General features: G+C 41.6%; 1 protein-coding gene across 2 annotated transcripts in view; it reads right to left on the reverse strand.

Moving 5' to 3' along the window:
• The window catches only part of LOC134397680 (collagen alpha-6(VI) chain-like), a 69,965-nt gene extending 69,617 nt beyond the window's left edge, over positions 1–348 (reverse strand). For both annotated transcript variants that reach the window (XM_063124553.1, XM_063124545.1), the window contains exon 1: positions 186–348. In XM_063124553.1, coding sequence (XP_062980623.1) covers positions 186–204 — 19 coding nt within the window. In that variant the 5' untranslated portion in view covers positions 205–348. The remainder of the gene's footprint in view (positions 1–185) is intronic.
• Positions 349–12,161: the final 11,813 nt, after the last annotated feature.

Raw genomic sequence — 12,161 nt, forward strand, 5'->3', positions numbered from 1 at the left:
CATTCACACGCTGTGTTCCAGAAAGACTGAAAATTCTAACTTTTCTGAGTCGAACAAATATAAGACAACCCTGTCATCACAGGGCAGAATTTACTGTTACATGATCAAACAATAATTGTAATATAGGAAAGAGGAACAAAACACCAACAAAACAGCTGTCATAAGCAACAAATGAAGACACTTACCAACTATGAAGATGCTCATGGAATACTCATAGTGTTATCTTCTGCAAAGTGTCTTAGGAAGCACCAGCCCTTTTATGACCAGCCTTTCCAGCAGCATTCCATTAATCTGCTATGAGCTGTAATTTACTGGAATGACTTGATTGGGCCAGGATCCCAAGATACTTATAGTCATCAACCCCAGACCACCGTATACTTCCCACTACAGCATCAGTTCTGAAACAGTCAAAAGCTGAAGTGGCAAAGGGGGAGTTTGCATTTTTGGATCCTTCTGTTTCTCTCTTTTCAAACAAAGATTGCTTTCATTTTCAGAATGACTCTATAGTGATTGTATAGACATTGTATGTTTAAGAGATCTGGGTTTATACCCAGCTGAAGGGTAGCAGCCTAGAGGAAATTGGGAAGAGTAACTAGGAGATGTAATCAGGCATACTGCTAGTGAAACGCCCAGAGAACTTCGGCTATTGGGCGGTATAAAAATGAAATAAATAAATAACAAATAGTGCTGCTAGTCTTGTGACGGATATTTTTAAATAAAGGGTTTATATTTTTACTCTGCCTCTCTTTGGATACAACAGACTCCCCCCACCACCACCAAATTAGAAGAGGATTTTGGCCTCTGGTTTTTATTTGTGACTGGTCAGGATGCTGGTAACGTCTCTCTTTTGGTAAATTTCTCTTCCCGCTAGTAATGCTCAATTGTATCATGAATTAAAGATCATTTTCTTAGAAATTCTTTGATAGCTATAAAAATGAGATTCTGCACATTTTGGGTGGGGTCCAGACTTAGTCATACCTAGAGTAGACACATTGAAATGTCATGACTAGGAATGGCTGGATGACCAATATTCAAGATTACTACAATTCTCCAAATGCTTGTCTTGTGCCTGATTTCCTTTCGCATTTGTGATCGCTGCTCGCTTTGCATGAATGGGAGATTTGTGCAAATTGAGCGGTGATCAAACAGCAGTTTTGCGTAAGTCTTCTCTAATGTGTGGAAACTTTCTACATAGATTAAAGCGGGGCTGATTCAGTCTATGGATGGAAATTGCCCAAATTAGGAAATCTGCACGAATCAAACTGGGAATCAGGAACACGACGAACATGAGCACATGTTTGACAATTTGCAAACATTTTCAGCGGACCCATGCACTTTCAGGGCTTTGCACAGGGTATGCTCACAAGCTTTGTGAGCAAAAATGAAATACTCATACATCAGGAGTCATGACTAACTGAAGTCCTATTAATTCCAATGGATCTACTCTTTGACTAAATCTGGGATATACAGATATACCACCCAATCTATGTCTAGTTGCTGCTGGGAGGCCCCCAAATTGGGGACTTCTGTGTTTCCTACGTCCTGCCAGGCTGAAGCTGGTGGGGGGTGGATGGAAGGGGTGGTGGTGGAAGTGATCCTCAGCTGCCATCATCCAGTCACTTCCATTTTCATTAGATGGGCTTTTCATGACATACTCCTGGCATGTCCCTGCCCCTTGACAATAGAGACAGAATTATATGTAGGTTCTATAACCTAACAAATTGTTTTCCTAACTCCCAATGACACTTGGATTCTTGGAACAAGCATTGATTGATTGATTGCATTTTTATACCGCCCAATAGCCAAAGATCTCTGGGCAGTTCACAAAACAATCTAAATATATGCAGACGCTTGCTGGATCAGGTCAAGGGCATTCTGCTGCCAGAGCGGCCAATCAGTGGATAATAAGTCAGCAGCGACAACTGCTACTAAATCCTGAAGAACAACAGGTTCCCCCCTCCCCATCTTGGGAGATCTTTTGGTGAAATGAAAGATATGGAACAGAACAGTGAAACAGGAGCCAGAATATTTTGGCATCACAAAAATCAACAGGAAACTAAAGTTGACCCTTGAATAAATATAATTGCCTTGTAACCAGTAAATATTTGTCATTTAAAACATTCCCAACAAGTATTTCCCCAACTGTTTCTTTGTGGACTGATACTGTTTAGTTATTTAATCCATAAATTAAGAGTATACATGGGTAGACCTTCACACATAATCAGTTGAAACGGGTGGTTCTGATTTCGGTGGGGCTGTGACTCCATTCTGGGTTTTAGTTAGAACCATCTGATCTATCCAAGGTGCTGAACCTATTTTGGGAGTAGGATTCAGCATCTTGGATAGCTGCTTTAGAGCTCTGGCTGGTTCTGACTGAAAACCGGAATGGGTTCACAGCCCTATTGAAATCGGAGCTGCCAACTTTGGAACCTTCTCCAAAGTTTGAACACATCACCGCGAAGGGGAACTCCAAGCTTTGCAGAAGTACAAGCAATCTTTAGAAGAAAAAGGGGAACCTAAGTGAGAACCTTCCCAAAACAGCTCAGGGAGGACAGTGCACGCTCAATAGCCACAAAATCCTGACTGTGTGTGTGCTGTGTGTGACTGTGTATAAAAATGGAATGTAATATCCCAGAAGAGGGCATGGCTGACTGGCCGGAACCATGAATAGAAATACACACTGGGAGGGAAATGTTTCAGATCCCTGTTTTAATGCTATCTACAAGGTGCCAGTCCAAATGCCAGAAACACTTCCACACTTGTAGTTTCTTTTTATATGACTAGCACCATTTGCTATGGAAGAGCAAATGAGCAATGTTTGGGATCACCAGGATTCTCTGAACATCAAATTGCCGCTCATCTCATGCCTAATTCCTGTTTGCTTTTGTGATCACTGCTTGTTCTGTGCAAAATGGCAAACTTACGCACACCGAGCAGGGTTTGAACAGGAGATTTGGGCAGTTCTCTCCGTATTTGTCCAGATTTTCTCTGCAGATGAAAGTGGGGCTGATTTAGTCTACTGAGGAAATCTGAGCAAATGAGACTGGGAATTGGGAAGGTGATGAAGGTGAGCACACATGCAACACTCGTTTGATGCTTTTAGTGGCTACCTGTTTGCGCTCACATTCAGAACTTTGAATGGGACATGCTCACATGTTTTGTGAGCAAAACCAAATACTCTTATATCCCTACCACTTGCCATTTGAATTGTATTGTTGGCATTCTGCACGAATATGGAGAAGAGGGGGAAAAGGCTTGAAGGTTTGGGATATGAATTACAAGAGGTCACCTTCTACCGTGCAATGAAGAGAGAGAGAGAGAGAGAGAGAGATGCATATAAAATAAAGATGACAGTGGCAGGAGAGGCAACTGTTAACCACATTCATATTTATAGCCAACCACTACCATTGGTGGCCTTTATCTTGACTTTGGCCTAAACTAAACTACACCAAGCAGGATATTGCACTATGAAAGCGGTATATAAAAGGTAGGAGACACACTACTGCTTTGTAGCGGTATTGAAGTGCACTGACAACTGTTGTGGCCCTCTGTAGGGTGACCATATGAAAAGGAGGACAGTGCTCCTGTATCTTTAGCAGTAGTAGAGAAAAGGGAATTTCAGCAAGTGTCGTTTGTATGCATACAGCACCTGCTGAAATTCCCTCTTTAACACAACTGTTCAAGTTGCAGGAGTATCTAGAGTGATCAGATACAAAAGAGAGCAAGGTGAGGGCAAGGCTCCTGCAGCTTTAACTGTGGTGATAAAGAGGGACGTTATTTATTTATTTATTTATTTATTTATTACATTTCTATACCTCCCAATAGCCGAAGCTCTCTGGGTGGTTCACAAAAATTAAAACCACTATTCACCAGGTGCTGCATGCATACAAATGACACCTGCTGAAATTCTCTTTTCTATGCAACTGTTAAAGACACAGGAACCCTGCCCTCCTTTCCATATGGTCACCCTAGACTGACACATACCATATATTGCTTTCATACCCCTTTCATAGTGCAATATCCTGCTTTGTGTGGCTCCTGCCTCTTATATATCATTTTCATAGTGCAATGTCCTGCTTGGTGTAGATTAGGCTCAAATCTTCACTTTCCTGTCCCTTTTGGGAGAACATAGAAAGCAGGGCTGAGTTGAAAGTCTCCCCTCTCAATGTTTCATTGCTCCATTCATGGGTAGCAAAATGTGGGAACATTTTGATGATTAGGGGGGTGGAATGGATGAAAATGCAGGCAAAATGGGGGGACTTATTGGTGGTAGAAAGAGAGTAGCTGCTTTCCCCCAACCCCAGACATCACATAGGAAGGCTACTCTGAAGGCCTTCAAGAAGAGTTCTTTTTGCTATCACTGCAAAACATAGCACAGAATAGGGAGTGAATTCTCTCCCCCTTGTCTGAGAACATTCAGTTCAGCATTAATAAAAGCCAGTGATAGCCTTGGTTGTTGGACGAAAAAGAGCAGTGGGGCTCAGCGACATACACCCACGCTTCGGTTGGAACTCATAACCTCAGGAAGACAACGCAAGCTGAGACAGTCTGGAATAGAGGAGCCCTGAGTTGTGGCAAAAAATCCTGATTTTCCAGGTCGTATTTTGCAGTGACAAAAAGCACAGAAGGAGCGGGAGAAGCACAGCAGGCGCACGGTGCCATCAAAAGAACCCACAAACATCCATGAGTGGATGCACATGCTATAAAACGTTTGTTTGTAACGCTCGTAGTTTATATAGCTTCTACACTAAGTGTTTAGTCTGGAATTGCCATGGTTCATTCATTCACATTTTACAGGGCAACTACATCTTGTATGTGAAAAAAAATCCAAGGGCAGGGGGTGGAAATAGAGATATTTCTAGGAATTATTTATTTGTATATGCCATACATAGGATATAATTTCCCTCTGGAGAAAATTGAAACTCTTACTTGAATTCCCCTGAAGAAGGACTTTAATAGTCTGAAATACGTTGGCATATATGAATAAATAATTCCTAGAAATATCTCCGTTTCCACCCCATGCCTTTTTTTCACGTACTACTTGGGGTTTCCTTTTGTTTTTGATGACTTTCACCTACATCTTGTAACATGTGTCTTAAACTGGCGGGTTTAATATTAGAAATGTATACAAGAAAAACTGTGTGTATGTGAATGTATAAGTGCCCTCCCTGCCACTCCAGGAGTCACCTGATATGGCCTCTGGGCTGAAAAGGTGGTGCACCCATTTTCCATCAAAAATATGAAATCCTTGCCTCAAATGATATATATTTTGACACCAAAAATAAGTATTATTTTTGCCTCTAGTAAAAGCCTTTTTAAAAGGCTTACTCCTATGCATGTTTAGACAGGGGGAAAAAAGTCTTACAACCCCCAGCATCCCTAGGGTGACCAACTGTCAGGATTTCCCCGGATTTGTCCTGGTTTTTGTTCTTTCCATGGTGTCAGGGGGGATTTTCTATAATTTTCAATAATGTCCTGGAATGACACACCTTCCCCTTTAAGGTTGCCATTAGCATGGCAGGAGGGAATGACATGCTTTCTTGAGGCACATCATTCCCCCACCCTGAGCTCCAATTGAGGTCTTAAAGGGGAAAGTGGGTCATTCGTGGACATTATAGAAAAGGCCCCAATTGGAGTGGATGGTGGTGGTGCAGAATGAAATCCTTTCCCCTCCTCCACTCCAATCGGGTTCTTTAAGGTGGCGGGGGAATAACGTACTTTCTGCAGGACTCAGAAAGCTGCTTCCCCCACACACTCTAGGTGTCCTCTTTTTTGGTTTCCCAAATATGGTCACCCTAAGCATCCCCCAGCCAGCCATGCTCGGAGTTGTAGGACTTTTTTTTCCTGCCTAAATCTTCAAAAATGACTGACCCTATGTGTGCCTTTAAAAATACTACGTCAACATTGCTACATGTATTGGACATACCACTCTCTGTTGCTTCAACACTGTATCTCCTTGAAAGGGCCAAGTGAAAGGAGTGGATGCAGCTGACATTATTCCAAATATTTATGGAACTGAAAGTTCCAAAGGGAATCTTTCCTTCAAAAATAACGATTAGGTTCTGGCAAAAGGACAGGAAGAGATAAGAAATTTGGGTTGGGGCGGGGCAGGAATTAATTTAATTTTGTGGTTAAGAGAGCTTACAAAGAAATAAGGCAACATTGTCTTCTTCCCCACTTTTCATGCTTACCCAAACTTTAGAGGAGTTGCCATTGGCAGCCACCATGTTACCCACAATGCCTCCATTGTTGTGGAGGGGGGGCAGGTATAAGATCCATTTTTGTAGTGTTTATGTCCACCTTCCTTTGTTTAGGTTACAGATTTGGGTGGGGGGATTCATGGCACAAAATGCTTGTAAATTTTCAAGGTTCAGTGACACTTGGTTGTTCACATTGCAGAATGTATTTCTGACTAAATTTGCTACAGCTGTTTCACAGTTTTCTGGAAGGAAAACAGCATTCCTTTTCTGTCCTCAACAGTTTATACTCCACACATCCCAACCCCTTTTAATATTTGGTGTTTATGGATGGCAGATCTTAGTGGGGGGTTTTTACTGTAGGGCCTAATCTACACCAAGAGGGATATAGCACTATGAAAGTGGTATATAAAAGGAAGGAGCCACACCAAGCAAGATATAGCATTATGAAAGTGGTATATGGCATGTGTCAATGGGCCCCAACAGCTGTCAGTGCACTTCAATACCACTATAAAGCAGTAGTGTGGCTCCTGCCTTTTATATACCACTTTCATAGTACATCCTGCTTGATGTAGATTAGGCCTAAGCCTCGCAAAAATAAAACCCAAGGACTTCTGATGTCAGAGCCCAGCTGAGGGAGACAGGCTGTGGGAGGGGATTCAATACTACTCAACATTGCACACCATTTGTTTTTAAAATTGTATTCTCGTTCTACCTCAAAGCGCTTGCTACATGAGTACAGCAGATCCAGGTTTCATTCCACATGTCTGTTACTCTCCAGTTTATATTGGCCCTGAGACTCTGCAGTGCACCCTCTACACAAAGCCAACCCAGGCATATTCACACATCATGTTGAAAGTGGCCGTATGTACCTATTCCAGTCTGTGTTCATTATCAGGGAGTGATAGTGGCTTCTTCTGCAAATACATTGCAAGTATACACCACAAAGTAGATATGTGCAGCTGCTTCAAACATAGTGGCATATGGCCAAGGTACATCTTGATAAGTTGATAGAGCTGTTATAGATAAGAACAAATGAGTTAACAAACCACACCTTCGTAGCCCCACTCACTCAGGATGCTTCTTCTTTCAAGATATTACTCCGAGGCCCATTTTGTATATTACTTTTGCAACCACTTGCATGTGGTTGGGACCCACATCACATTGACTGTGTCTTTCTTTATAAAGTAACCATGTCATTATCTGGTTCCACATGATTCTTATGTGTAGACACTACAGGGTGGCATGGCCAAATAGAGAGTTTCTGCTAAGACACAGTGGGCGGTATCCAACAACAGCATTCCATTAGTGCAAATAATGTTGCACTAGCAGAAACGAGGTTCTGAACTATGCTCAAGAGTAGAATCCAACTGAAGTTGTGTTTGTGCAAGCACGGTTGTGCATTATGCTTGCATGAGCTGTTGTACAACCCATTGCACCGAGGGTTGTACAATTGCTTGCACCCAACTGCTTGCACAATCTGTTGCACAAGCATAATGGGCTTTCAAAATTTTTAAAAAACCTGCAAACATATCTCTGCGTAGCATTGCATATCCACTCTATGTGTAGCTATGATTTTGCTTTCATGCGCATCCCTGCCGATTCATAAAAAAATACCCCGTAGCCACGTATCCCTGTCCCCTTCTCCCGATCCACATGCAGAAGCGCCATCAGGGGACACACGCTGTCCTGCAATGGCATTCCTTTACTTGCGGGAACTTCCCCATGTGTGCCTTGTGAGTGATCATCACAAAGGTAGGAAACCTTGCAATTGTCCCTCGCCATTGCAAAAAGGCTGTAGGTGTAGAGTAGGCCTCTATCTAAGGGTCATAGGATGGCCTCTCCAAGGAGCTCTCTTGTTCCGGGCTTTAGCTAACCTGAGATAAGAGTCTTGCAGTTTCAGCAATAAAGAGGGTCAAGGGTTGGATCACCTGGCTTCTCAAATTTGCTGCTCCATTATCAGGTGGCAAATTTAAAACAATGACTTGTGGGTGGGGGTGATTTCCAGTAATGTTCAGTGGAGTGGGCTTACTGGAAATGGTGAGCCACAGTAGTTTCTCATTCCTATGATGTTGTTGTAATAATTTCATTGGAATAGATATAGGGTCAGATTTGATGCCAGGATTATTTTCATTGGCTAGTTCCCAGATTTGTACTCATTCTAAAGTGCAGTGTTGCTGGTGAGAAATTGTTTCAGGCTGGTGGATTATCTGAAATCTAGGATGTAAGAACATAAGAACAGCTGTGCTGGATCAAATCAAGGGTCTAGCGAGTTCAGCAGTCTGTTCCCAGTGTCCAACCAGTTGACTGTAGGAGGCTCTCAAGCCAAAAATGAGTGTAATAGCACCCCCCCTTCATCTTACTCAGCAACTAGTATTCATATGAAAAGGAGGACAGGGCTCCTTTACCAGTTGCATAGAAAAGGAGATTTCATCAGGTGTCATTTGTATGCATGCATCACAAAGGTTAAAGCTGCAGGAGCCCTGCCCTTTTTGTATCTGGTCACTTTAGTATAGCTATACAAAAGAGGGCAGGGCTCCTACAGCTTTAACCATTGTGATGAAGGGGAAATTTCACCAGGTGCTGCTTGCATACAAATGACACCTGATGAAATCCCCTTTTCTATGCAACTTTTAAAGATACAGGAACCCCGTCCTCCTTTTCATATGGTCATTCTAGTATACAGAAGCATACTGTCTCTGATGCTGGATGTAATGTGTATCGATCACGATTAACAGCATTGGTAACCTTATGCTCCAGGAATTTGTCTAATCCTCTTTTAAAGCCATCCAAGTTGGTGGCCATCACTAGATCGTGTGGGAGAAAAATGCCATAGTTCAACTATGCACTATGTGAATAAGTATTTCCTTTTGTCTGTCCTGAATCTCCCACCATTCAGCTTCATTGGGTGCACCTGGTTTCTAGTATTATATGACAGATACTCTAGGACAGGCCTTCCACTTAAGGCCTGTGAGGAGGAAAGATCCTATTCTGAGATGGACTATAGAGGCCCTAGATTAGGATGATCATATGAAAAGGAGGACAGGGTTCCTGTATCTTTAAAAGTTGCATAGAAAAGGGAATTTCATCAGGTGTCATTTGTATGCATGGAGCACCTGGTGAAATTCCCTCTTCATCACAATGGTTAAAGCTGTAGGAGCCCTGCCCTCTTTTGTATAGCTATGCTAGAGTGACCAGATACAAAAGAGGGCAGGGCTCCGGCAGCTTTAACTGTTGTGATGAAGAGGGAATTTCACCAGGTGCTGCATGCATAACAATGACCCCTGCTGAAATTCCCTTTAAAGATGCAGGAGCCCTGTCCTATATGGGAATTGGAAATGGAAAACTGGCATTTCTAGCACTTTCTCTATAGGCCTATTCTGTAGTAAATGATTCTTCTTGGGTACCTGTCCTGCTTTGTCAGTCCATTTCTACACTCCCGCAGATAGGAATTGTAGTTGTAATAATGCTTGATACAAAGACTTTTTTTTAAGGGACATAATCCACACATTTATCAATGAGTATGTGCCATCTTTTAATTAGTGTGCTGAGTTAATAATTGATGCACTATTGAGCATTACATTTGAGAATAGCTTAACCTTGAGCACAAACCGCAACGCTCATTCACTTCTTTATATACAGTGATTTAACTATATTCCAGGGCATAGCTCATCTGTAGGATTTAAGCTGTGCCCCAAGGACATTTCATCTGATGATGGAATAAAACAGCTATCCAAGTCATCACCTAGCAGCTGATTTAAATGATCCAACACTCATTTTCAACCTTTAATATGACAATAAATCATCACCTGCGACTCAGTATCTGCATATACTGGAAGGTCATGACCATTCTTGGTGATCTGCTAGAATGCAGATCACCAAGAATGGTCATGACCTTCCAGTAGATACAAAGAGTGGCTTTTGTCTTGCAAAGAGATCTGCTGGGCAGCTGAGGAGGAATCAGGGTTTGCCTGGGGGTAAATTAGACTGACCCCCAAACACATAAAAAATACAGACAACTGGAGACTGACTGAGGAATCTGCCAGCCAGGCTGTGAGCATACTGATGTACCTGGTTGGGCATTGCCCCCTCTGGGAAAACTTGGTGGGGGCATTGCCTCCACCCCATAGTTTATGCCCCTGCTTGCCCCCTCTTTCTGGGAAGTGGTGTCAATTGGCCATGGAGGGGGAAAGCAACCAAACGGACAGTGATGACAACAGCACAGACGTGGCTCCAGGCAATCCAAAATGTGAAGCCAAGGGTGCCTATATATGATGTGCTCTTGGTACGAAGTATCCCATGCATGTTCCTGATACAAAGCCACCAGCACCAAGTTATTATGCTCTTTTAATAAAGATGCTTCTAGAGAGATATTTTTTTTAAAAAAAAATTGCCCAATCTTTGGTATACAAAAGCAACCAATAGCTTTTAAAACTATGGTTCAATATTTAATCATTTCTAAGTTTTTCCTTTTAAAATATTGAACAATATGGCTAAAGACTTCAAGGTCCAATTTGTATTTGATCAGCCTTCTCTAAATGCAGAATGAGATGTTGTAAGATGAATCAGACATTGGAGTGAATTTGATAGATCCTCAGCTTTCAGTTCACCTGTCTTGTCTCCCAGGGGAAATGTTCATGTGCCTATCATTCATCTCTGTTGGAATTTGAAATTCCATATAAAAGCACAGAGTGGGTTCACATAATCAAAATTTTGTTCCATACAATTCATCCCAAGTATGTCCAGCTATGTATTGCATGGAGCATGTAACTTGGGGTTTCCACTGATACACTCTAGTTTCTGCTAGTGTGGCAGCATATTTTTCATTTGTGATGAATATGGGATTTTTTTCCAGGTAATTGTAGTTATATTTCTGGAGGACCTAGGTCACACGTATTCTCCTTAAAAGCATACCTCTGGAGACAGTTGTGATGTGTTGCATAGAGGAAGGTTTTGATTTTTCTGAATGGCTGAAAATGTGACTTTACAGTTCCTTCTTTGTGTGGAAAAATATAGTTTGGTCAAGATACTACCTCTGTAACCTTCATATCTTTATGTGAAGCAGACTTCCATGCACCATAGAAGTCCTCACATTGTTGACTAGTTTTTAAGATCAGGAACATATTATTTTCTGACAGTGTTTGGGTGCCTCTAAACTAGGGTGACCATATTTTGGAAACCAAAAAGGAGGACAACATGGTCGCTGGGGGCGTGTCCAGCACCAAGGGGGCGTGTCCACCCGAACATAGCCTTGGTCACATGTCTGATTTTACAGCACACAGTTAAGACAAATCTGTTCTACATAGCATCTTAATGTTAAAATCACTGAAATAAAGAACGAGTGAGAGATTCAATGTATCTGAAATTAACTTCACTCACTCCTACTTTTGTAGGTTTTGCTGTACTTTGAAGCTTTTGCTCTACTCTGTGTGTTACATTCTCCCCTTCCCTCAAATATCTCTTCTGACTGTATCTTCACTCATTGCAAGCTGCTGTTGTTGTTAAAAGGGTTTGCTACTGGCCCCAGACCTGTTTCAAATTTAGTATGGCTAAAGCTCTACCTAAAAGCTATCATGGTGCCAACTTTCAGCTCTTTATCTTTAAAAATGACAGTTTTAAAAATAATAATTTTAAAACCTCATTTTTTAAAAAAATACCTAAAAATCAATGGATGAACAGATCTGTTTCAAATTTGGTGTGGCTAAACCTCTACCTAAATCCTATCATGGTACAAAGTTTCATCTCTTTATCTTTAAAAATGACGATTTTAAAAATAATAATTTTAAAACCTCAATTTTTAAAAAATTCCTAAAAAATCAATGGATGAACGGATCTGTTTCAAATTTGGTATGACTAAAGCCCTTCATAAGAGCTACCATTGTGCCAAGTTTCATGTGTTTATCTTAAAAAATGACAGAGTTATAAGCATTTTTGTTAATTCCCATTAGAGCTGCTCTTTGGGGG

The sequence above is a fragment of the Elgaria multicarinata genome, chromosome 1 (assembly GCF_023053635.1).
Source record: "Elgaria multicarinata webbii isolate HBS135686 ecotype San Diego chromosome 1, rElgMul1.1.pri, whole genome shotgun sequence".
Lineage (NCBI taxonomy): Eukaryota > Metazoa > Chordata > Lepidosauria > Squamata > Anguidae > Elgaria > Elgaria multicarinata.